This window comes from Athalia rosae, chromosome 6 (assembly GCF_917208135.1).
Source record: "Athalia rosae chromosome 6, iyAthRosa1.1, whole genome shotgun sequence".
In the NCBI taxonomy this organism is placed as follows: Eukaryota; Metazoa; Arthropoda; class Insecta; order Hymenoptera; family Athaliidae; genus Athalia; species Athalia rosae.
Window position 1 is genome coordinate 7,101,049 of NC_064031.1, and position 26,073 is coordinate 7,127,121.

A 26,073-nucleotide genomic window follows, 5' to 3' on the forward strand; every position below is an offset into this window, starting at 1 on the left:
ACTTAATAACTCGAAACATCCTAAATAATTTCCGTTATTTTGAGATCCAAAGGTTTCATTATTACCACGAAACGCAAGTCCTCTTGATGCCAAAAATTTAATAACTGCAACAATCCTTTTCAATACGCTCTTCTAGTAATCTACCTCTGTCTTATGTTGAGAAAGCAGGTCAATATCTACCCTACCAACAGTTTTACTTCGCGCAATGTAAGTCATCATAGATTGCCTGTGCACTAAACTATTCTCGTGTTCCAATATGAGATTATTGATATGTTTCCAATCATTACATCTACTCGGTAAACTGAAGTTTGTGTTAGAAGCATTGAAAAGACAGCAGGAATAACAAAATACAGACTTCTTCGATGGTGAATACAGGAGCCATTTTCTTTCAATACTTTCACCATTCTTTAATTTGCGGATGAAAACTGTCTTATTCAAATTCCTTGTTTTTATTCTACCATGCAGCTCTAATTGTAAGTAACTTCTGGAAGCTTCTGAGAAGTCACAGTCTTTATTTTGGAAAAACTCTGGTCCTTTGCGAATCCATAGTTCACGTACGTTTTCCGTCCCTCCTGCATCCCAATAATTACCAGGATCGCGAGAAATGTTTTCGTTTCCTGTTGAAAATTGCATTTGGTCTGAAAAATCAGTTGTCGGTAGAGTTACGTCGCATCGGCAATTTTTTCCTGGGCTAGAAATAGGTGTTAATGTTCTCTCATTGTTTTCTTGCTGCAACAAGTTGGGAGGATCAATTTGCTTGCTAACTCCAAGAGCAGCAGCATCTCCAGGTGTGAAAAATGAAGTCAATTTCAGTAATTTATTAGTTTCTTTTTGGTGAGCAGCTTTTTTTCTTTTCTCTGCACCCCTGGGATATGATCGTTTCGACATGATCAAAAATTATTGAAATTACGAGTATGACAAGTTTATTAAAATTTACTAAATTTTATTATTAATTATAAATGAACAAAAATATTATTCAAGTTTATTGAATTAAGTTAAAAAAAAAAAATACAAAAAGAAAAATGAGTTGTGATTGAATCTAGATTTTAAGATGAGAAAGTCCACTAACAATAAGCAGAGGAAGAAGTTTACAGACTGTAACGAGAAAAAAAGTACTAAACAGTGGAGAGCTGTAACCGAAAACCCACTAGCAATAACGTAACTGCGATTGTTAGTAGGAGAGGGTGTGACGAGAATCCTACGACTTGTAGAATTTACCAAATTATCGGTATCAGGGTCTACGATAGAGAGTAGGCATCGAAGGACGAAGTATCCTGTGCTTCCAGCTGGCGTATAAAAAAGGTGTAACGCTGCGTCACGCGACGGCAGAGCTTTTTCCAAATGTGAGTCTAAACCGTAGCTCGCTGCGCGGCATCGCAGTTCGCCGAGTTGGTGGAGGTAGAGTGGGAGTAACTCGCCTCTTCGCACTTGCGCAGTGAATATATTTTTCATTCGGTAGATAAATTGTTATTGAATTTGTAAATTCTCTTTATTTTACCCCTAACCAACTGTTTGTCAGTCAGGGCCGGGGGCCCCCTGGAACCCGGGGCCCCTGGCCCGGGCCCAGCAGGCCCATGCGTAAAGATGGGCCTGGCTGTAGGAACTGCGCGCACTGGCCAATAAATCCTTAGTCATGGGGACTAGATGAGGTGCATTCCCATACATTTGCATAGCACTTTTGACCATCATGTACGAGTCGAGAGTTTTTTCAGACATCGCAGCTCTATCGTCAGTAAGCGTACGAGCTGAGGATGAAAAACCACGCTCTACATCAAACTGACCATGCGAAAGGGACAAAACAGCCTTGACAACGGTAGCCACGTTGGGATATTTATCATTACCGGACAAACTTTTCATATCGAAAAACTGTGACCAATAAGAGTCTATGCGGCCATCTTTACTGCTATCTTTCTCCTTTTCAACCTGCAATAATCTCGATTCGTCTAGTGGACAATCTATCGCAATGTCCATGGGAGGATCTCGTGCCAAGACGAGTATATCGTTACAGCTACGTGTTGACGTTCTTTCCTTGGGATGTAGACAACGGCAGTGTTTGATGAAGGGTGAAGTAGCCAGGGCTGATTTTTTCAGTATGTGGGAGCAAGCATTCAAGTAATGATCTTGCACCTGTTTGCGAAAATATAGTTTTTCTTTTTCAGTTTCGTGCAAAAGTGCCTTTGTAACCTCATCTGTGATAACTATATCTGCGACAGACAGAAGGTTCTCTAATTCTAAAGTTTTTGTTGACGCACCATGAGTTTTTATGGCAGCAGCTTTGCAAAGTCTTCCCATTAGAGTCTTCAGAAGAGAAACCGAGTTCACTTTTTATTTGGCAAAAATTTCAAGAAATATTCAGTGATAGCTTGCCACTGTTCTAACAACCTTCTTGCAGCACCCTCCAAAGTCAACCACCGAGATGAGCAGTGTTTGATGAACGAATGTTGCGGCGTCTTGAGTTTTTTCTGTACCGTTCGATAATCTTCTACGCATGAAGGCCAGCCATTGAAATAAAAATAGATAGCTATAATCAGATCTGAAGCGTCAGTACCAAGTGCCTCGAGCCCCTTAAGAAACGCGTTATGGAGTATATGAATATTGCAAGTCCCAAGTTGGAGTAGTGCTTTTCCTCGACTTTGAATTAAATCTTCATTGAGAAGACGGAGCACTTTTTGATTAGTGGTTGGGCCATCACACCCCAACATCAACATTTTTGTGCGCGGTAAAGAATAAATGTCCAACACGTCATTGAGTTTTTTAAGGAGCACTTTTCCAGTCGCGCTGCCAATAAAAACAGTTTGCAAATGAGTGTTGATAATTTTCTGTTGAGCAGGTGACCAATACCTGACGGTTACTTGCAGCTCTTTATTCCCACCACTGTTCGTAGTTTTGGCAAACAAATGGTAAAATAGACACCTGCTAAATCTTTATCTAGTTCTTTGCGGAAGTAGGGAGCAATCCCGTAGTTTAAAATATATGAAAATTTCACTCTTCCGAGAGAGAAGTCCTCTAGAACTCCATCTTTGAACATAGATCTGAAGACGTATTCAATTCCTTCACAGAAATTTGCAGGAATGTTTGATATACAACATTTTAGTATCCAATATATTTCTGCTGCTGTTGTCTTGTCACGATTAGAATAAAGCTGAACTGAGGTATTGCCTGGTGAGAAGCATGCCTTAGGAACTTCTCTTGAATCACTCGAAGATTGTGATGCAAGCCTTAACTGGTTACTCAGCAGTTTTAATTCACATTGCTCCTTATGCTTTGTTGTTGGAGCATGATGGGTGATAGCTTGAAATCCACCAGTTATTGTTATAAGGGTTGGGCATGTGAAACAAAATAGTTTGATGTCACTATCCTTCCGACCCCAATCTTTGATCAGATTACCGTTGCCGTCTTTTTTTTTCTAGCCAAGCTGGATTGAAATGACATTTTCCCATTTCTATCAATTTTACCCTGCAAGAATTTACGATTGCGATGAAAATATAGTGCTGGATACAAAAGCTGAAAAATTTGGTTCTGATCACTACGATAAAAATTTCACAGCTTCAGAGATGGAAGTAGATGAATATACATATCCACGTATTATTACAACACGGCACGCCAGCCGATAATAACATATTCGAAATCATAAAATCGCAAATATTACGTACAATATTAATATAACCTATATTTCACTCACCAAAAGTCATCAGTGTTTGAAATCCCCTACCTGACGTTGCTGTCATGCGTTACATACGGTGAAGTTGATCAGCACTTTATATAATTACTATTCTTATTCTACCGTGTTTGACAAAAAACGAGAGACGACCACGCGTTTGGGGTTCCCCCAGTTCGCACACTGAAACGGGGGCGGTGTAAAAGGAGAGGGGAAGAGTTCGGTAGTGGTTCGGTATACAGTTTGGCGAGCTGTTAAGTTGGTAAAGGGTCCCTACCTGACAGTAGCAGGAGTTGCCACGTTGTGGAAAAATATGAAACCACTAATCGCGTCTTTTCGGCTGCGATGGTAACATCAACGACAAAGCCGACGCGTTGTGGGTCGTTGAATGAGGCGGCCGCATCCGGAAATATGACAAATATGACATACTAAATGATAAAATTACAAAAAATTACTTGACTGAAAAAATATTACTAATCCGACGAAAAGTGACCGACTCACATCCCTGCGTTCGGGGGGTGGTTTCGCTACGAGCGAATAATTTCGTGCGAATCTTCTAAAATACCCAGTTAGTCCCAGGAACCCTCTAAGTTGCTTACGCGTCCGTGGAATGGGAAATTGTTCAACAGCGTCGGTTTTGGCAAGGCCTGGCTTAATTGCGTCCTTCTTTATTCTGTATCCGAGGCACTCCAAATTAGTCTTCGCAAATGAGCATTTATCGACGCGCACTCGTAGCCTGTACTCCGTCATCCGCGCAGTGACCAGCCGGGTGCATTCTAAATTCTCCTCGATCTTGTCTGTAGCAATAAGTAAATCATCCATATATGCTTGCACCTTTTTACTCCGTAATAAATCTCTAAACAGGAAATTCATGCACTTCGAAAGACGTAGGGGGCGTTCGTTAACGGGCCATTCCACGTGAACCGGATCAGTCACCACTCAGATATTTTTTTAATTTTGCATGTCGATTGTCCATGGGGAGTTAGATTTTTGTGCCAAAGGATTTCTGAATTAGTGCAAATTTCGATTTATTAAAAACACTCGAAAAATTGAGAGGCGGTTTCTTCAAAAAATCATAACTTCGTCAAAAATGATGTTGGATTCAATTTTTTTTTTTTTAAATTTACGCGGATGAGGCCATAGATTTGGAAAAAAAATAAATGTTGCCAGAAAAGTTTATTTATCATTTGTTTATTTGACAATGAATTTTTAAATGATTTTTAAAACACTGACGGATAGCACCGAAAAATTAAAAAAAAATACTGACATATACTCTGAACTATATCACAGCCTGTAAATTAATTTCAGAGATGCGTTCGGCTTCGTTTTCGAGTAAAAAATCATCAAAGTTGGCGGCGCGCGTGAATTCGAGCTCGTCGACGCCTTTGCGCGTGATGACGCGCGTCGAGCGACAGAGAATAACACATAACCAGAAATAACACATCTCTGGAACTTACTCTATCGCTTCGCCGTATCGTGGGGAAGCTATGGTATTTTTTTCAGATTTTTAAACGGTGTCGATCATCGTGAAAATGACCCGCGAATGCCGCTGCGGAGCGTCCACCAAGTAGCGACCGCGGAGAGTAGACAGGGTATTCTCTGTTGCTCAACGCGCGTCATTACGCGCATAGGCGTCGACGAGCTCGAATTCACGCGCGCCGCCGACTTTGATGATTTTTTACTCGAAAACGAAGCTGAATGCATCTCTGAATTTATTTCACAGGCTGTAGTATAGTTCAAAGTATATGTCAGCATTTTTTTTTTAATTTTTCGGTGCTATCCGTCAGTGTTTTAAAAATCATTTAAAAATTCATTGTCAAATAAATAAATGATAATTAAACTTTCCCGGCACCATTTATTTTTTTCCAAATCTATGGCCTCATCCGCGTAAATTTAACAAAAAAAAATTGAATCCTACATCATTTTGGACAAAGTTATGATTTTTTGAAGAAACCGCCTCTCAATTTTTCGAGTGTTTATAATAAATCGAAAATTGCACTAATTCAAAAATCCTTTGGCACAAAAATATAACTCCCCATGGACAATCGACATGCCAAATTAAAAAAATATCTGAGTGGTGACTGATCCGGTTCACGTGGAATGGCCCTAACCCAAAACGGCATTTTCAAGAATCCATATTAGCCGCCCGGCAGAACAAACGACGTGTACTTGACAGACAGACCGCTCCTCGATTGGCATGTGAAAGAATCCATTCTTCAAATCGATTGTAGTATAATACGCGGATCGCTGATCAAGTCATCGATCTGTGGTAGGGGGAAACTATCCTTGACTGTTATTTTGTTTAGCTCTCTGTAATCGACGCACATTATATATTCTCTCGTTTTTTTAGGCACCAAAACTATCGGGCTCGAGTATTCCGAATTACTCGGTCGGATTACGCCATCTTGAAGATATATTCTTCGAGTATGTGCTCCACAGCATGCAACTCGTGGTGGGCTAATCTTCGCGGCGTTTATCCGATCGGCTTGTCTACTTTTGATTCTATTTTCAGCGCGACTGGAAGTTCACGTACCTGTACGTCAGGCTTACGTTTGCCAATACGTCCGTCAATTTTTTTTTCAATCAGCTGTTCCCTTTGCAGCGCTGTCACATCTGTGCCACAATCCATTTTCTGTACCTCCGGTCCCGTAGCTTCCACTTGTACGCTGATCATCATCATCTCTGCTTACTGGGCTGGTAGATCCTCTTTTTGCTGGAAGGTGATGTCGTTGCCCTTGACTGACCAGTCGACGGAGTCCAAAAATGCTTGTCCAACGACCTGATCGGCATCGAACGAGTCATCGGGTACTATACAGTGGCAGGAATTTTATAGATCCCTTTGTCAATTTCACCCTCATACTCTAAAACCTCAGAGCTAGATGTATGCGAGTTTCCAAAACCTTTGAGTAGTCTGGATTGGTCGCTTATGCTACGTATAAAAACTTTGGGCATACAACCTTCCTTAATGAAATTGAGCGTACTGCCCGTGTCAATGAGCGCCGAAAGCGTGTCCCTTCTTGCACCTCCACTTTCTTGTGGTATCTTGAAACTCATCTCGGGTAGTTTAGAGTTTGAATACGCGTCACTGCCGGTCTCGACGATGGTCCAGGTGCGGTCGGATCGGTGCAGAATCGGGATGATATGTCCCGGTCGTCCGCATGTGAATCAAGAAGGTGGGCCACGCTTGGTTTCGTTGTTTCTAAAAAAGCATCTGTCGCTGGTACGTCTATCTCTCTTAGACGAATCGCATTTGATATGTACTCTTCGCTTCAACTCGCCCCTATTGATATTTCGTACGTTGTCGATCTCTCTTCCGTTTCTCTGCCCTCTCATATTTTCCCAGCCGGTCAATTCGCTGGATAACAACCGGAGATCTCGAAATAACGTTGATGGCGTTACGTGTCCGGCTGTTACTAGTTGGGTCTTGATGCTGAAATTTTCTATCCCATCGATAACACGGGAAACGATCTCTGAATCCCTCAGCCTGGATTCTTTGGCCAGGTTGAGTTTGTCCAAACAGTAGTCTTCGAGTCGTTCTCCTTTTTCTCATTTTGCGCTCTTCCTTTTTTCTAACAGTCGCACGGGATGCTCGTAGTTGCCGAACATCTGTTCCAGTCCTCTTTGAACATGTATTGCTGCGTCTCGTACCGTTCGCGCACTCCATGAGAGAATTTATTCGTGGCCAGAATTTTGATCGTGTCATCGTTGAGGTCATATAACGTCTTCATCCTCCCCGCTACCTAACGTTGGTAATTGGGCGGCCATTTCGTTGTATGGGATCCTAACGTTTGTTTCCGATTCGTCGCTCGTATTGCTGTTGTTTCGAGCGTTTCCCTGCTGCTAATCGGTCGACACTCTCAAATTTGCTATTTCTCTATCTCGCTCGCCAACCAGATGCATCATTTGAGCCATCTGAGACATCACGTTGTCAAGAACGCGTTGGTATTGCGTACGTTCAGCCCGGAATTCTGCCAACATGTCTGCCTATTCGGCCATTACTTCAAGAAGAAATGGGGTTTCGATTTCTTCGATATCGAGGCTTCTCGCAACTTCTTACATTGAACAATGTACGTACTATCCTTCTCTTGAAATTTGGACGTTAATCCTACTGCCGATGATCCCGCCACGCTTATCTCGCTCCACCACGTGGTCACAGGGAGTCACCGTAGCCGATTAAAATTTTAACGGTCACAGGGAGTATTTTCTCCACCGTTGCTTCTTACCGCCGCGCTTTTTGCGGACACACAGGAATATAAATAAAAGAAAGTTCGTTATTGGACACGGGGGGGTTTTCTTCGCCGACGCAAAACGACCGCACTCTTCGCCACGCTCTTTGGGCGTGATCACGGGGAGAAATTTTCAAAATATCACTTAAATGTTCACAAACTGCATGGAATCCCACTTCTGAACTGTAGTAGGATGGTAAAAAGGAGGACACCCCACAATTGTTTGGCCATTCTCACATTCGACACCTACACTTTGCCTTCCTGATCGTTCGTCTGACCTCACAAGCAGATGAATTCGTCCTTAGCATTATTATGTGTTAGTATCCAACGATAATATGCGCCCACACAACAAACTATGGGTACAGTTAAACTTCAAACTGCCCGCCTTTTTTATTGACCTGGTTTCTATTGGCCCTAAAGAGAGGTCGCCTCAGCTCACCACCGCATTAGTCAAGTTCGAGTGTGCCCGTACAGAGTGAAGCCCACAACTACATCAAACTTATGGCTCTTATCGATCTGTCTGTAATTTACGCACAAACGCGTCGCCCCGTTCTTTTTTTTCTGCCTCCGCCATGTTATTCTCGTTTTCGATATCGCCGTTATTATAAGCGGGTTCGCTAGGTGCCGCTCGTGCCCACGCGCCGGATGGATCGGTCGCCGTTAGCTTCGCGATTAATTCCGCTTTTGTTCCGGAGGTATTTTCACGAAGTCCTCTCAACTTTTCTTTCGGCTCTAGCACGGTAAATTCGTTGAGATCTTTGGTTGTGTGGTTCGTCACTGCGCTTTTCGTCGGTTTAACTTTTCACTTGCACTTCCACAGCGATCCCGGTTGAGCCACCATTTGTAGGAATGGTCTAGGTGGGTTTCGGAAAATAAGGATCAAGGCCTTTAAATTGTGACAGTAAAACATAAAGTCACTGGCTATAGGATACAACTGCCAAGCACGGACATAGGAAATATAGGGACGAAGCAGAAGCTTAGTGTATGAACGAGGGGTATGAAGCCAGAGAGGGAGGGGGTCCGCCATAACATTGTGCCCACTTTTTATTGGCTCACTCCGTAGCGCGTATTACAAATCAAATTACTATAAGGCAATAACGATAAAGACTAACGATCCAAAATATAAATTGATAAAATATCAGTCAATCAATTAAAGTAGTATAGGAAATAAAAATCATAAATCCGGCGTGTCTACTCAACAGCACTAAACTTAGCGGAAAAGACGGCTAAGTGATTATTTAATCTCTTATTACCTAGCCCTGGTACGTCATATGTCACATCGTATCATTTCACGTAGATCTAGCACTTGGGATTGTGAGGGTCCAGTAAACTAAGATAATATGTAGGATATCTTACAGTACACAGCAAGGACCAACGCCCTGTGCGGTTTTTCTCCCGTCCATCTCTCGTACTCTCGTTATACAACTAGTCGGACAGCAGACTAAGAGCTGCATATTTCTCTTACAATTAGTGGCACCCATTTTCCGGGGCTGGATTGCGACACGAGTTGCCGTAATCATCCTTAATTAATTAAATATATTTCTAAAGATCGGGGGTCAGTGTGGGCGACTTCTCGGATTTTTCCTCTGGGGTGACCCTCCATAAAAGTCCCTCAGAACGAGGGGTTTGGGGCAGTCGACCTTTACAAAATATTTCAATATATGAATACATCTTTATTCGTCGACGTCTGGCCGAGCACTGTCCTTGTTTGTCCTGTAACGTGGCGTTTTGCACCGCCCGTTACCAAGGCTTCAAAATCTAGGAACATGTAGGGAAAACCTCCCAAAAAAGCGCAGTAGAGCACTCCTAAGGCAAATTGTTAAGTTGTAAGAATTGTTGAGTAATTTAGTGTGATTTTTTGTACATATTTTATCATATCCCGACACTGAGGACGACGGAACGAGAGGATTCCGCCTTGCTGACCATCAGCTACGACGCTCCCGAAGGTCCCCTCGATGGCGAAACTCCTGGCGTCGCTCGCCATACCAAAAACTACTCCCAGAGATCCCTGGTTGCGGCTAGGAAACCGCTCAGGAATCATTTCTGACGATACCAAGTCCACTCCCGCTGCCACTTCACTACCGGCGTATAAGGACGCACGGCCTACGTGTGATTCTCCCGAAAGGAGGTGGACGATGGTGTGCTCCCGATGACTTCACGGATGCTGTGGAGGCGGCGTATAGGGCAGCGTGGACTGAGAAGCGCTACCAGCGCCCCACAACTTCCCAGCCTGGCGCTGGACCATATTTTAAACAACTCCCGACAACCGAGGTGGCTCCCGCACGAGGCAGTACGATGAGGCGACTCCCGAAGGCGATGGGCTTTGCGAAAGGGTAATAATTACGGTGAGCGAGGCAGGCAGGTGAGCCCAGCACCAATAACACGTCTTCCCGTGGGTGAAGGTGACCAATGCGGGGATGCCAGCCCTTCTTCCGGGACTCCCGAGGGATTGTGTAGGCTTCCGGGATGGCCCTGACGCTTGGCGCCCCTCAGAGGAACGAGAGCGGAGACAGCGGGGAGAGCGAAATGGGTAGGTGACGCCACGGAAAAGTATCCAGAAGAGCGGAATTCGGATTGGAATCAGAGAATGCAAAGTCGCCGAAACAATTAGGTCATAAGGGATCAGCCTGTGACACCGGAAAGGCGACCTAATTGCGGAAGGGGCACCACCAATCAGCGTCGGCAAGGCCGTACGAGGAAGATGAAGACGGTCCGATCGTTCTACCATAGATATATTGAACTGTTCAATATATCTATGGTTCTACTCTGCACGCCACCGTCAACGTGCCCTCACGTTTTAAGTTTGCTCCCGTTCTTAATTTAGTTTTGCTTTCGTTACTTTAGTATTTCCTCCCGTAAAATTGTACAAGGATTCTGTAACGTAATTGGTTCGTGCCCTGCCGAACCTTTTGGTATTTTGGTTATAAATGAGAGTCAGTTGCGACGAACCCTCCCAGACCACATGGTAACGTTTTCACTTATTTTGTAACGGCCGCGAAGTTACCACGTCAATTTTAGTTAGGTATTGTAGATTTTCAGCTACCGGACCAGTGAATCCTCCAGGTAGCTCCTTGGATTATTTTATGGATTGTTTGGGTTAGTTGGACATTTAGAGGGCAGTGGTAACTCCGTAGTGGATCGACAGTCTTAATTTTGTGTGATTTAGTGAAATTATAATCTCCCGAAAAAAGGGAACTTAGAATTTAAATTAAAGTTCGGCACGTGGCATGTAGGAAGTTTTGACCCTTTGGAGTGCTTTAGGGAAAATATAGAATAAAATTTGATAGCAAACAATACTGCATGGTTAGTTAAGTCATAGATATATTGAATATATCTATGGTTAAGTAATCGAATTGCATTTCTTGCATGGTGTTAAGTCAAGTTAAGTTTGGCATAATTGCTCTGTAGTTTCTCCCGCTTTTGGCTTAGTATTTGGTATTTTGCGCTTATTGTATTTGAACCCCGTTATTATAATGAACTGATGTGAGTAGGTCGCGTTGGCTAAAATATAGTCGTGTCAGTGCGGTGTAGCCGCGGAGTCGCGTAAAGTCGCGTAATTCTCTTCTCCCGAACTATTGTTTGAATATCGCTCCCATTATTTCTCTGGAGCTGGACCTCCCGTTGAACTTCTTCTGTAAATTCTATCAGTTGTACTCCCGGATTGCCTCTCCCGCGTACAGAATAATTAATTAGTAATAAGGACTTTTGTTCCCCGAAAGAGCTAATTTAAGAAATGATGTGGCACCTCCCGATTTCTATTTTGTAACTCCCGCTATTGCATTGGTTTCTCCTTCTTTATACTCTCGCTTCATTAAATATATGGACTACGGCCGCTTGAAGGTCTTTCTATTGTTGCTTTCCTGTGGAATTTTCGATTTTGTTGTGTTTCGCCCTCAATTGATTGTTGCCTAATCCACGCCACTCTACCAGTTCGCGGATGTCCCTGAGCCTAGCCAGCCGAGCCGTTGGATCCTGCCGTCGATCGGATATTTTATTTGGTTTTTAGGTTCTAGAGAAAAACGACGTAAAACGTCTGGCGTCCAACTCCCGTAATTTTGAGATCTTTTGAGTTTTGAGCTTTTTTGAGTCTTTGAGGTTTTGCGATTAGAAGTTTAGTGTGTTTTGGGTTTCTTGAGTTTGAGTTTGGTTTTTTGAATTCCCGGGTAAAACCCGCCCGGGGTAAAATTCGCCGTCACAGTCCATACATATCCTTATTCTAATCCCTACCCGGTAACAGGCGGTTCTCGCACACATACTCACAATTATTTGGCCATTTTCACGTTCGACACCTACAACATATTCCCTGTTTCGAACTTGCCATGCATTTTTTCAGTGATTATGACGTTACGTGAAGGATTTGATGTACCGCTATGAGTATTGCTATAACATCGTCAAACTCTGATGTATTCGAAGAATCAATCCTCACGTCCGTATTTTCTTTCTTACTAACAAAATTATCAGTAGATACTACTATCTGTACATTTGATGGTTACCTTGACGAGTTCTCGCCAAGGTAAAGTGCATCAACTGACCCCGTGTCTCAGAAAGCACCTTTTCGACGGATCCTCGCCCAAACGATACCATTCCCTTCCCGTACCAAATTCGATTTATCGCAACCATTCGACGCTCGTAATCGAGGACTACTTGATTTCGGCCAATCCAGTCATTTCCTAAGATGATTTGTTCCATCAAACCGAGTATGACAAGGAATGGGTGGGATACACTTTGTTCGCCTATGAAGGTTTCAACCCACACTTGACGCGTTGACTGAAGATTGAACGCTTGACGTTTCACAGCGGTGGGCCTTTTTCCGATGGCAGTTGTTACAATAACATTGTGAACGGGTAGTTCATTGTATCTGTTCGCTTTAGCTGACTCATTGAAAAATGTCTCCGCTAAACAAGTAATTTAACTGCCGGTTTCAGCTGGCGCGGGAATTGTTTTCCGGCCAATTCTTACTTTAATATATTGTTACTTTTTTCTTGATGTTGATATCGCGAAAGTTAAGTAAGTGTGAGTCGTTTGCTCCTATGAATTTACTTTGAGCTCTCTAGGAGTTTCGGGGCTATTTGTTAGGGTGCAGTTGCAATTTGAATCCTTATTACGGACTCGGGTCAGGTTTTTACGCTGCCAGAGCCGTCTCCTGAGTTTGGAATATGGGATGGCTAAGCTCCAGATGTGGGTTTTACTTGCCGCTCTGTCCTTGGACTCGGGTAGCTATTACACTATCAGGGCCATACACAAGAGGGGTTTGATCTGCCGAAGCTGTCTCTATCCTACACCAGTCTCATGAGAGGGGGGGAGGATAGCGAAAAGATATTTAACAGATTTTAATGTAGTAAGGTCATGTAATTCAAAAATACTGTTGGTCTAATGACAATATTGCTGACAAGAATAACGTAAAATTAAATATAAACTAAACTAAGTAGCACACTGTAAGAAATTTGTTTGGGGCACAGCAATAATTCTGGTCGCATCAGCTAGAATAGTTTGCTGATATAGTGACGACCAGAAATAGGCCTGCGACACCTTCACTATTATGGTTGAGCTCGAATAGCTGAAGTAAGAATTTTATTATTGTTACATCGGGCCTTTTCCATATGGCTGATAGCAGTAACTGCCGTATGGTGGTGTTCAGATAAACAATATTTTGCCATGGTGGCTATGTCTCTTCTGGTTCGTGCGTGCAGACTGTATGGTTGTATCGGCAATACCGGACTACCGGGGCAAATGTCTCTTCTGGTGAGCGCGTGCAAACTGTATGGTTGTATCAGCAATACCGAACTATCGAGTCAAATGTCTGTCTTGTTTTGTGCGTGCATATTGTACGGTTGCATCAGCAATGCTGGACTATTGTGTCAAAAGTCACTTCTGGGTAGTGCGTGTAGAACCTGTTGGCCTCATCAGCGATACTAAACTGTCAAGTCAATTGGCATTTCGGGTTAATGCGTGCAGAATGTATCTGACTTGCAAGGAAGGAGAAAGGTCAATTCAAAATTTCTGACGATAAATCGCTTTTTGGGAAGTTTTATTTCTTTTAATTTCGGATAGTAGCAACTTATGTATGTTATTTTTATAAATAGTGACGTAAAACTATGAAGCGTTGGCCGTACATTTTGTTCACATGCAATGGCATGTGGTGCAACATATTTCTTATATTTATACATTCACAACTTAGGTTGTACGAACAAATTTGATATGCATCAAAATGAGGAGATAACATAGTCTGTAATTCTTGATATAAAAATAATATCTCGTTCGTGTCTTCAATTATGTATTTGACGAGCGCAAAAATTGGAAACCCATCATCGTCGCCTATGCAAACAGCCTCTGCAAGAATGTTCGAACCACATTTGTTATATCTACACACAAATGATTAGGATTAATATAAGCAGTAAACTCAAATCTTGACTCACCCGCTCAATGACAAATAATACGATAAATAGAATTAATACATACCTGTGATAATTAAATCAGCTACAACTATGCTTCGTAAGGAACGCTTCAACTACACAACCGTATCCAGTCCCGACGCGCTAAAACTAATTAAAAGCCGATTCCCGACACTTTTTTCAAGGGAGGGGAGGACGTATACGAATATTCGGCAACAGTCTTGCCGCTTACTACAAGATCAGGTATATCTATAGCAAGGGTAGTCAGACGTATGGCTGGTACAACCATACGTGTATTTAGGTACGCGTATAGCTATGCTACGTATACAATGGAAGTACAAATCGAATAGAGCGTATAGTTGGATGGGCTACGTATATGCACCCGGGTTAAATATATTAAATATAGCTGATTCAGCTATGCGATCCGTAGTGTATTGAGTGGAAGATATTCTTCGAGTAATATGATATAGTTTTTGATTTTGATGATACGTAATTTTTGATGCAAACACACATTAAATCGTCTCGGTACGAAATGAATATATTTGTGAGAGGATTAGGAATGCTTCCCACACAATATCTTTGTGGTGTTAGATCAGAAATAAGTCATTCTGCCTGAATCAGTTTTTTGCATATTACTCTGGTCATCCAATGTATTGTTGCGCTGGGCACATGCTATCAGCAATAATCGTATCGGTAACAACACGTTATATGTTTGCAAATACAACGAACAGAAGAGTGGCATGACAAAAATTTTCTGTCGACCATAGCAAGAATTGTCCAGCCAGATAAATATTGCTCCTGAACCTCAGTCATTTCTTTCAGTGTAGAGATTCTCTGTAAGGCTTGTATTTTATCTAGATACCCTTTGGCATATTGTGTTTGAAACTGATTGTAAGTTCACTGGTCTACCCAAGACGGATAGCCAGTGTATCTAATATGATGTATTGGCGCTTTGCCTAGAAATACATGGATTTACAAATTTTATATGATTTTGTGGTTAGTAGAACCCTATGGCACAACTACCTTGCTTATGACTAATGATTCTAAATTCACTGGTGTGTCCAAGGACAACCTGCGTGACTGACAAGTCAGTAGTGGCTGCTCTTCCGCAAAATCTGCTCTTTGCCGATCTAATTCCGCCCTTGCGTCCTGCATCCGCGGCCACTCTTTCTGCATCTCCAGATGTAAATTATCGCCATTTCGTGTCATTGTGTCCGTTATTTCCAGCTCCTGGTCTGACCTGCTAAATATGTGATTTGGTTGTTTCAGTTTCTTGACAAGTGAGCCTGTAGAGTCGATAAAAATGCGGTCATGATACAGAACATGGGTAGCGATTTGTTCTGATGTCGAGTAGTGAACAAAAAATGGCTCTCATGCGATCAGGTGGATAGAGCCTAGATGATTCTCGAACTTCATCCTACGTATATTTTCTATAGGATCAACTCCTTGACCGAGTCCCAAAATCTTATCCTTTCGTTCTTGCTTGGCCTTCCGTAACGTACCAAGTTTTGGCAAATTCAGGCGGTTCCAGATCATCGAATGTCATTATTTTGTCTGTCTCATTTTGACGCCAGGTGCATGCCAGTTGATGGTTTTCGGTCAAAGCTTTGGCTACTGCGATTCGTCGACGTCCTTTCAATTGACGTTTTTTACTATGTTTTACGGCTGGATCAAAATTATCAACCGAACAATCCATAATGACGGATGACAGAGGGGAAGGTTTGTTCATAACACTGCCGGAAAATATACAATCACATTCAGAACATGAGCCTGATACAGTGACATACATACCAGTTTCCGGTATCTTGCAACGCTTGAAAGAAATCGTGCATGGTAGCTTACATCGCACTTACTATTGCATACCCTTTCCCACCTGCAGGGTTTTCTATAACACGTGAATACCCGGAATATCGCATACCCCGTCCCACCTGATTTTTCTATGGAACAAAGTATTTCATGTATATTATTTACCTGCACATGCAAAATCTCATCAGAGATAAAAGAAAAAAAAAAAAATGCATTAAAAAAAAAAAAGTACAGGGACGCGAACCATAAACGTTCAGCGTACCTGTCCGTCGTTTTGCCGTATGGGCTACGACCGCTCTTGTTTAGACACATAACGCTCAATGTGGTGTACCCGCCAGCCGGAACCGGCTTGGCTCCGCCCATAATTCCCAAATTTTCAACTCGCGATATCTCAGGAACTAAGGCCCATTGGATCAAAAGTCAAAAACTACGTTGCTTCGGAGGTCTCCAGCTTTCACCACGCGAAAGAAGAACCCGATTCGCGACATCCAACCTATGCCGTCTCCTTGCTAGTTCAAGAGTTCCTGATATGGGCCATTCCACGTGAACCGGATCAGTCACCACTCAGATATTTTTTAATTTGGCATGTCGATTGTCCATGGGGAGTTAGATTTTTGTGCCAAAGGATTTTCGAATTAGTGCAAATTTCGATTTATTATGAACAATCGAAAAATTGAGAGGCGGTTTCTTCAAAAAATCATAACTTCGTCAAAAATGATGTTGGATTCAATTTTTTTTTTCAGAATTTACGCGGATAAGGCCAAAGATTTAGAAAAAAAAATAAATGGTGCCGGAAAAGTTTATTTATCATTTGGTTATTTGACAATAAATTTTTTAATGATTTTTAAAACACTGACGGATAGCACCGAAAAATTAAAAAAAAAATGCTGACATATACTTTGAACTACACTACAGCCTGTGAATTAATTTCAGAGGTGGGTTCGGCTTCGTTTTCGAGTAAAAGCTCATCAAAGTTGGCGGCGCGCGTAAATTTGAGCTCGTCTAACAAGCCTATGCGCGTAATGACGCGCGCCGAGCGACAGAGACCCTATCTACTCTTTACGGACGCTACTTGGCGGACGCTCCGCGGCGGCATTCACGAGTCATTTTCGCGATGATCGACACCGTTAAAAAATCTGAAAAAAATTCCATGGCTTCCCCCTGACTCTCCGAAGCGATAGAGTAAGTTCCAGAGATGTGTTATTTCTCGTTTCCGAGATATAGGGACTTGCTGCTGTGAGTTCAACCGATCGCTTGCAATTAATTGCCAAACTTTGTCGAGGGGGGTAACTACCCCCGTCGTCGAATTTTTCGAAATCAAAAAAGCGCCATCGAAAAATCGCTTGACGTTTCCGATGCGCTCCCATTCGCTGCTGTGAGTCCAACCGATCGCTTGCAATTAATTGCTGAATAATCAGATCTACAGATGAATACAACTTCAGGGTCGTGAAAATCGTGATATGCTGATTCACTCATTCTTTTTCTTGCGAGTTCTCGCTAGTTTCGGGAGAGTTCTGCCCAGATCCATACTGCCCGAACATAGTTCCCGCTCGGTCAAATTGGATACAAAGGTTCTTGTCATCACGCGTTCGGAGCCTATTGATTTTTGTGCAAATCCGAAATCGCGTTAATGAAATTGAGCGAAATTATGAATTGAGGTTGCGATGTAGTGTATTGCTACATCGCTATTGAGGTACAGGTATGCATATCACGATTTTCGCGATGCGATGCTGATAAATTGTTGAAAAAATTGTTCAAAAAAATCGACCGCGCCTGAACTATTTATAAAAAGTATAGGGAACTGTAGAACTCTTCGAGAACTTTAAAATAACACCTTTTTGATGCCCTTATTTTGATGTTGTGTTACGTCCCACGGGACTCCTAAATTCAAAATTTTTAATATCCCCTAGATTTTAACTAAACAAAGGTCCCAGAGATGACCATTTGAACCTGAGATCTTGCAGATGTGGAATCTGGAGAGTCGGTCGTAAAACCCTAGAATAGTCTAAACAAATCCCTGGTCCGCACGCACATTTTCAAGCCAAGACCCTTTTCTTCATATTGTAAACCACTCCGAGTTCGAAATATTCCATTAGCTTCATATATTGCTTCAATTATTAAGAACCAATTTTTAACATTTACTAATGAACAATTTTAAACCGTCTCCGCGTTAATAAAACATTATCACACACTCGTTACACTTGTTAAATTGAAAGAATTCAGTCAAATTTCAATCTTATAATATAAAATCCGTAAAAAACATGATAGAAGGTTCGTTCAAAAACACAAATCAATGATTCAAATTTACTAAGAATTTTCCATTTCGGAGTTGGTAAAAATCCAGTTTGTTCATTAAATAATAGTAAACTTTCAAAAACCGAACAATTTCTCGAAGATAGTCATAAAACTCAAGTGTTTGTACCCCAGAAAACTACCCCAGCATAACCAGGCCCAAGTGGGAGAAAAACTCAACCAATGGGATATTTTACACATTTTGAACAAAATAGATAAACACACACGATTGGAAGAACCCCCAAAAGAAAATTCTAACCAATTGTAGAAATTTACAAAACACCGCCCTCAAAATCTTGGTATAAAAACTGGAACTCGACTAAAAAATCTCAGTTCATAGTTACACAGTTCCGGACAAACAGTTACAAGACTCGCAACAAAAATCACAGTTCCAGATATACAGATATACAGTTACAGTTCCAGTCTCAGTTACATAGTTGCAGTCACAAGAAACAGTTCCGGACAAACAGTTACAAGACTCGCAACACAAGACTCAGTCACAGACCAAAAAGTATCAGACAAAAACTCACTCACTTAACTCATCCACCAAAAACTTAACTTCAGTCCAGTTTTCTAAAAAGTTGAATCGGAAGTCCACCAGTGCAGTTCGCACCATCTTCTCCAATTCCAAATCAATTCGAGCAAGGTGTTATTCTCATACATTCTCCACTCTTTCCAAAATTCTTACTTCCCCAATTCATTCCACTCCCGATTCTAACTTGAGTTTTTTTTTGATCAACTGTTAGTTAGTATTTTTATGTTATAAATTTTGTATTTCATATTTTATTCGGGAAATATAACCACGTATTCATTCAAAATTCACCCTTGTTTCCAATAATTAATTCTTCAATTTTACCAATTTCAAATTTATTCAAAAGGAAAAGTCTGTGTCAAAACGAACTCGCTTTAACCGGCTGATGTTCGTTTTCCTCTAGATTTTCCTTATGAATCAGGCGGCTATTGAGAAACTCGCTTAACCCGGCTGTAGTTATCTCAAGAACCAAGTGATTCTTACGAGTAAATTCGATTTTTATATAAAATTCCAGTAGAGTTTAAACCTAATTTTCCCGATTATAAGCAAATCAATAAATCAGATCCGAGGAGACAAGCATATAAAACCAAATCCCTCTTCGAGTAAAACATCATCCTCAAATTTCCCGTGTTATTATTAACCACCGCTATTTCCAAGTTTGCACTGGTCTCGAGTCCCAGGTGAAAAGTGGACCTGGACCCAAAAAATCGAGACACACACTCTCCTGTTCACGTAAGATCCATCCCAAACAAAACTAAAACGATCGGACGTAACAGTTGATATGCGCCCGGATGTAAGCATATCATTTTTTTTAATATCAATTTTTAAGGCCCAATAAGCGGAACGATTTTTCTTACATATCAGGAACTCTCGAACTAGGTTGGATGCAAGCAAAACTGTGGTCATTCTCCTCGAATTTGAATTCTGATATGCTAAGTTCACACAGCCCGGTCCTTCCTCCTACGGTCATAGTCCCCTGGCTCATAAATAATCACCTAATTTAATTTTTATTTAGTTTTTCTTCATACTAACCCTTAGACTCAACAGTTAAGTTTTACACCAAACTTGTACTAGGCTTCAGGAACAACCATCGTAGTTTTGTATATTTAGAACTCTTGTAAGTAATCATGGTTTTCAGGGGTCTTCCCCACATCAATAAAAACACCCTTTCATCACACGGGTTGAATCATATCTACAGTTATAATCATTGGTATGCATTAGCATTCTATTCGAGCAACGAACCCCCAGCACTGAATCCTTCTTACCGCTCGGAAGGGCCCAGCGAAAGAAAGAACTCCCGCAGACGTAGCTCACAGATCCACGTCTGCGCGTAATGTTAACAAAAATGATTTCCGCTTCTTTTGTCGTGCGATGCACGGTTTGCGAGATAATTAATAAAACACGTTTGTTAAGATGGCGGCTGCAGCTCAACCCCCGCGTCCCGCCAACTGAGATTAACATTCAAGGGACACCTTGATAGGGAAAATCCCTCGAGGGGAGGTTCCTCGTTTTTTTGGCAATAAGAAATGGATTCCTCGTTCAAAATTTTATAGCATTCTAAATTTTTTGATGTCTTGTATTCGCTCGAATCTAGGCACTCCTTGCCACCTGCGATTCTTTTCACAAGTTCCAGTCTTGCGTATAAAATTAATGAGAAGTTCAATATATCTATGATGAGATTATTTCCCATGATGAGAATACAATTAATTTCAAATAACATCATCTAAAAATGATACGGGTGCCCGTCCGAAGAACGAAGCTTCCCCTCAAAACCCCTTGGCAACACAGATCATTTTTTAAATTTATGGTAATACCGAATCTTCCTTCCATGATTGAGGAATTTTTTTCCTAAATATTTCCTAAAAAATTACTCTGTTTAAAAAAAAAAGGCTTATCACACTTCAACAACTTTATCCTGTGTATGGAAAGTACAATTCACCATGCCATGCATCTGTGCGCTTTTTGATTATACAATACTGAAATAATTCATCATGGGTAAAACCACCATGTATACCTGAATCTAACGTTGAAAATTTACGGATACGTAAATTAAGTTCGTTCGGTCACATATCTGTCGGTCAAGTCGAACAGTTTCATCGAAATATTATATCGGCCTGTTCAGCAAATTATGGGGTATTAGATAATTCTGTAAGTAAAATAGCGTTCTGAAGCAAAATTCTCAAAAATGAGATTTTCGCCGAGCGCGCCGACTACAGTCGTCTCGCGCGCGATACTAGAATATCTATTACGACGCAGCACTTTTTTTCGCTACATCGTAATATCTACGTACACATATATCTATGGTGATATGGTGGCGTCCTATTATTTCATTTCATTGACACAATCAATTATTGTTAATCAAGAGGACAGAAGAGGATTATGAAATATTGTATGTAATTTATAGCGAGGCCCACCATACGATTTCAATACGAAACATAATTATAGAATATCATGTGGCTATTAGAAGGAAAGTCATTTTTTTGACAGTCTACCGAACATATTCATGTTACATATTAAGTGCTTTATGGGTAGTTATTTCAGCTATAATCGCTCGGTACGATCGGAGGTTCTAAGGTTTATAATTTTCAACATCCCAGTCGTGCGCTTTATAGTTTCGGCTGGCTTAAATCCTTGTCAATTAGAATAGGAAAACCTCATTTGCACACAGATTTTTCGGGGACAGATCCTACACTTCGATTCAACACGTCGTCGTCGGCTTTTCTGGGCACAGCAGCCATAGATATATTATATCTATGCAGCAGCTATTGGATACGGTAACTATCGGGCACAATAGCTTTGGTGGAAGAGATCCACTCGATTGTTAATAGAACTTGGTGGATAGAACGGACAAAGTTCTGCAGATACTATCATGTTCAACATGAGTATCTATACATATGTATGCTATCCTCTGTTCCTTTTCGCAAACGCGTCAGTACCGATAAATTATTAACCTCTGCAGCCGGAAACCCGAAACAACGTGTACTGTGCCATCAACCCACACCGAGCCAAACCAGCGTATAGCAAAGTTGCATCAACTGTTAGTTATATTTCCAAAATAATGAGATGAAAAAAAAAAAATTCCGCAATGCATGCCCTTTGTTCCAAATGGATTTCTAATTCAACCTTATGAAAATGAAGAGAACAAATTTCTACGGTATTTTTCATAATGAAAATTGCTGTAGTATGATATGCTGAATACTAATTAATCATTGCCAACTTGAAGACAAATGCTTGCCGGGTGTTTATAATACTTGGCGCATTATCCTCTCCAGAACGAATTATAAATCTGGTAGTTGGCGATTTAATATTTACAATGCTTTTTTCATCTAGATCATGGACATCAGATCTGTCCATCAAAATAACAAAAATTGTATCCTCATTTAATCCAAGTGGTTCTTCATTTGCACTGTATCTCCGAACGATGATGATCATCGTCGATGCGGGTTAAGGCCTCGACGTCGGTAATATTTTGTCGCAGAAGTTTCAGTTCCTGCAAAGCTCGTTTACCGAGACGGCCTTCCGGAGTTGTTGCAGGTTCCAAAAGAAGATTGAAAAGTGCTTTTTCGAGTAACTCTTCCGCTTTTCGTAGTCGTTCAACCAATTCAAGTGAGGTTATCTCGCAAGCACTGTAACTCTTACTCGCTAGCATCGCCGTTGGCAAATGCATTTCATACAAAGTTATGCCTGAAATATTACACCTTGCATTCACATTTACATACATTTATATACATTTAAATTAATCCTCACATGATAGGCATTGAATTGAAAGGGTCACCCGAGGGTCAACTCTAGAAATTGATCAATACCTAAAAATTTGTTTTTGGTGAAATGTAGATATTCAAGAAATTAATCTAGAAGATACCTTTAAGGCGTGAAATTCCTGGCTCCGTAATATTTAGTACATCCAAAATTTCCTTACAGAGATCAAACATCTTTTTCAGTAACTTTTTCTCTGGGTTAACGGTTGATAACTCTCCTCTATAGCTGGTCAACAATTTTTGCTTCAGTTCCAATGCAAGATAGTGATTTGTGTGAATAGTTCGCAATAACTTTTGCAACAGAGATTCCAGTGCCTAAAATCGTAATAAAATCATTCAAGTAAAACCACGGTTTCTCTATTTATATGTATACGGATTAGTGGGCAAATTTTGTAGATATGTAGTTCGAACCTCCATGTTATTATGCGCAGAATCATCAACCATCGAGATTATCAGGTTCAACGTTGTGTTGATTACTTTGCCGCTTAGTAACGATTTGCATTGCCCGCATTGCCATTTTGCTTCTTGACCGTACGGATCTACACACAATGGATTCTGATTTACTACATACCCTTTACGGCAGCGAGGACAAACTAGTGAACTCAAATGAGAACCCAACTCATACGGATCACTGCACAATTCACAACTACATTCAAAGTATTTCCCTTTGCGAAGACTTTCACGTCGTTCGACCGTGCCCTGAAAAATCATTACGTTGCATGAAATCAATGCATGAAGGCGTGATATTCGTTGACATCAAAATACTTAAGATTCCGGAAACACACCAAGAACGAGGCGGTGTAATTGAAATAAATTGTGGCTCCCTTGGCAATGAAAGCACTCGCGTAAATGGTGAGCCGGTGTTCGTCATCGACTGTGAGATGCGTATTGCCTCTGCAGTCGTGGGCGATCAGGGCGGCATCCACGTAAATTGCCCTCAAGAGGTGGTTTCTGGAGTTGTCCGGAGAGCGCAGCTCAAAACAATTCACGTCTAAAATTCCACAAAGGCGTTGCAGTAATTCTGTACCGTCGTTGCCGATCAAACCAAATTTCTGTAGAATCTAGAAATCATTGAATATGTTAGACACATAAATTACATCACCTGATGCAATTGGGAGGGGAAAGAATTCGAAATAAATCGACAATTTTTAAGATAACACCGATGTGCAAAATTAAAACATCCGAACCTGAATTTTCCTCGTAAAAGTATACTTGGAGCTTTAATTGTTCTCGCCAATCATATTTCCGAGGACTTACTTGCACAACATTTTCATTTCTATCCCTCCAAACCGGGGTGCCACGTCTTTCGTTGATGTGGTCTTCCATCTGTAGAATATTTTCCCAGATTTCCGGATGGGATTTATGAAGCAGCCATAAACGTAACGGTAACAGCGTACCCGGATGCTTCGAAATCTCATGCGTGCACGGATCAGTTGTTTGAAAAAGTTCACACTCTGCGTCACTATGAAATCCTGAAATCAGCTATAACCATTCGATCGTGTTGGTCACTTTAATATTTTCAGAACCCATAGGTACTCGTTCGCGAGTAAATTTATCACTCGATTTACAAGTATTCAACAAACGAATCTTATTAAAGAAACGAAGAAAGAACTCTCATATTTGCATTGAACTTAAAACATCACCGAAATCTGCCGCACGATCTCTTTACGTGCCTGATATAACTCACAATTTACTTAGCTCTTCATAACCGTTGGTAAAGCTTACCTCACAGGCCAGCTGACAAAGTGAAGCTACTTTGCATTTTGTGCACCGCAAAATTTTGGATGTTGTTACTGTTATCGGTTTGAGACAATTGAAACAAAGGGAGCCCTCGTAAAATGCAACTGGACCAACAACCGCCGGTTGCTCTCGATGGATCACCTCTCCAGGAACCAAATCCTTAGCGGCTATCATATATCTGAAAAAGGAGGACACCAGCCATTCGAAATCTGATTATCGTTTGAACGAGATATACCCAGAACTTATTGCTCGGGAAGTCGATGCTTATCTGGTTATGTCATATACCTTCCAAGTTCTGAAGAAATTGCGACTTTATATTTCAGGTCGCTTTTCACCGAAACAACATGCCTAATCGATCCTTGCTTTTCGACCATTTTCTATGTATATGCCTCGGTGAAGATCCTCGCTATATCGCTAGAACCAGATTTACACTCAAATTATGATACGAGACTATTTCTGCAGGTCATTTCCCGAAACGAATCGAATATTCCAACAATATGAGTCAGAACTTTCGAATTTACACTACGTATAAAAACACGACTGACAAAAATAAGCAATTGTCGAATAACGTTGGCTTATGTTGCATGCTATGATTTCCAGATGTTTATTATCAACTTATTAATGAACTTGACAATCAAGGCTCTTGTGTCTGACTGCACATCGAAGTCAATCGTCATCAAGAAGTATACATAAAAATATATTGGCCATGTGATTGAGCCAGAACTCTTCAGTGATATCTACGGTGATATGTATACTTATAGACTTTCGGGGCCCTTGACTGAATCTTGAGTAAAAACTAAACTCAAATTGAAAAGCTTTTCTCTGAGTTTGATGACAACGAAAATTTCGCATAACTGCAAGATAAATATTAACAAAATGAGGCAAAAACAAAAAAAGTAATGTTTTTAAAAATGCTATAAAACGAAGCTCGCATGTAGGACACAAGATGCCTTGTATTTGCGAATAAAAAACGATATGTTAACCACAAGAGAGCATTTCCTATAGCAAGCAAAATACCTTCTTCTGTGCAAACTCTGTTCCCAGCTTAAATTAGACGCTTTTGAGTGGCATAAGGTTCGACGGCTCGTCTACCCGTGAGTCTCTGGTTAAACTGAGGTAGATATATAAGATGTCTGCATTTTGTACCAGAAAGTGTTTATTTTCGTCTAGCTTTACTGCTAGTCCTATCTATATACATATACGTATTTTGCGAGATACTGCCAGCGATTCTTTTCAACGTATTAAGTTCAACGCGATGAATGATAGTAATGGTGATACGGTATAGCAGCATCGGCATCCTATCGAAGCCATTTTCACGCTACATACGTACGGGGGATTCCAAGAATTTTCGAACGGTCGCGAACCTTCACCCTTTCGATTTGTAAATTAATAATTTCATGAAAACCCTATACTATCATAGATATATTGAACTACCTATGCTTTGGCAATCCAAACTTTTAATCATTTATATGAGGCTGCGTCCACGTCGACTCAATATGCCTCCAGACCTCGACATTTCCGATTTCGTTTTTAATTTCACGTGTTATCATTCCACGTTTCACCTTTGGAGAATCCCCAATGTTCTCTCAATCGAGGCCTTCGAAGCTATACTTCTTTGGTTTTGTCTTCAACCTCGCTGACCTGTAGAATATTCCAATCAATCTTGTAC

General features: G+C 41.1%; 3 protein-coding genes across 3 annotated transcripts; all 3 read right to left on the reverse strand.

Annotated features, from left to right (window-relative positions):
- Positions 1-132: 132 nt before the first annotated feature.
- Positions 133-888, reverse strand: LOC125501384 (zinc finger MYM-type protein 5-like). The gene has a single exon (XM_048656961.1). It carries the CDS (start codon positions 886-888, stop codon positions 133-135), a length of 756 nt encoding a protein of 251 aa, XP_048512918.1.
- Positions 889-1,515: 627 nt separating this feature from the next.
- Positions 1,516-3,108, reverse strand: LOC112694903. Its single transcript, XM_048656962.1, has 2 exons — positions 2,253-3,108; positions 1,516-2,127 (listed from the first exon to the last, which is right to left on the reverse strand). Exons 1-2 carry the CDS (start codon positions 2,253-2,255, stop codon positions 1,516-1,518), a joined length of 615 nt encoding a protein of 204 aa, XP_048512919.1. The 5' UTR covers positions 2,256-3,108.
- Positions 3,109-20,879: 17,771 nt separating this feature from the next.
- On the reverse strand, positions 20,880-25,569 carry LOC105693001 (SET domain-containing protein SmydA-8-like). Its single transcript, XM_012412618.4, has 8 exons — positions 25,422-25,569; positions 24,690-24,818; positions 24,390-24,582; positions 23,922-24,146; positions 23,450-23,725; positions 23,076-23,363; positions 22,769-22,979; positions 20,880-22,590 (listed from the first exon to the last, which is right to left on the reverse strand). The coding sequence occupies exons 2-8, from the start codon at positions 24,776-24,778 to the stop codon at positions 22,304-22,306; spliced, it is 1,569 nt and encodes a 522-aa protein (XP_012268041.2). The 5' UTR covers positions 24,779-24,818; positions 25,422-25,569; the 3' UTR covers positions 20,880-22,303.
- Positions 25,570-26,073: the final 504 nt, after the last annotated feature.

What these genes read in the sequence shown, in the direction of transcription:
- LOC125501384 (XM_048656961.1), bottom strand. Translation starts at nt 888, where the DNA reads ATGTCGAAACGATCATATCCCAGGGGTGCAGAGAAAAGAAAAAAAGCT.
- LOC105693001 (XM_012412618.4), bottom strand. Translation starts at nt 24,778, where the DNA reads ATGGTCGAAAAGCAAGGATCGATTAGGCATGTTGTTTCGGTGAAAAGC. An exon ending in TTTGTCAGCTGGCCTGTGAG is followed by an intron (nt 24,147 to 24,389) that starts GTAAGCTTTACC and finishes GAATGGTTATAG; the next exon opens with CTGATTTCAGGATTTCATAG. An exon ending in ATTACACCGCCTCGTTCTTG is followed by an intron (nt 23,364 to 23,449) that starts GTGTGTTTCCGG and finishes ATGATTTTTCAG; the next exon opens with GGCACGGTCGAACGACGTGA.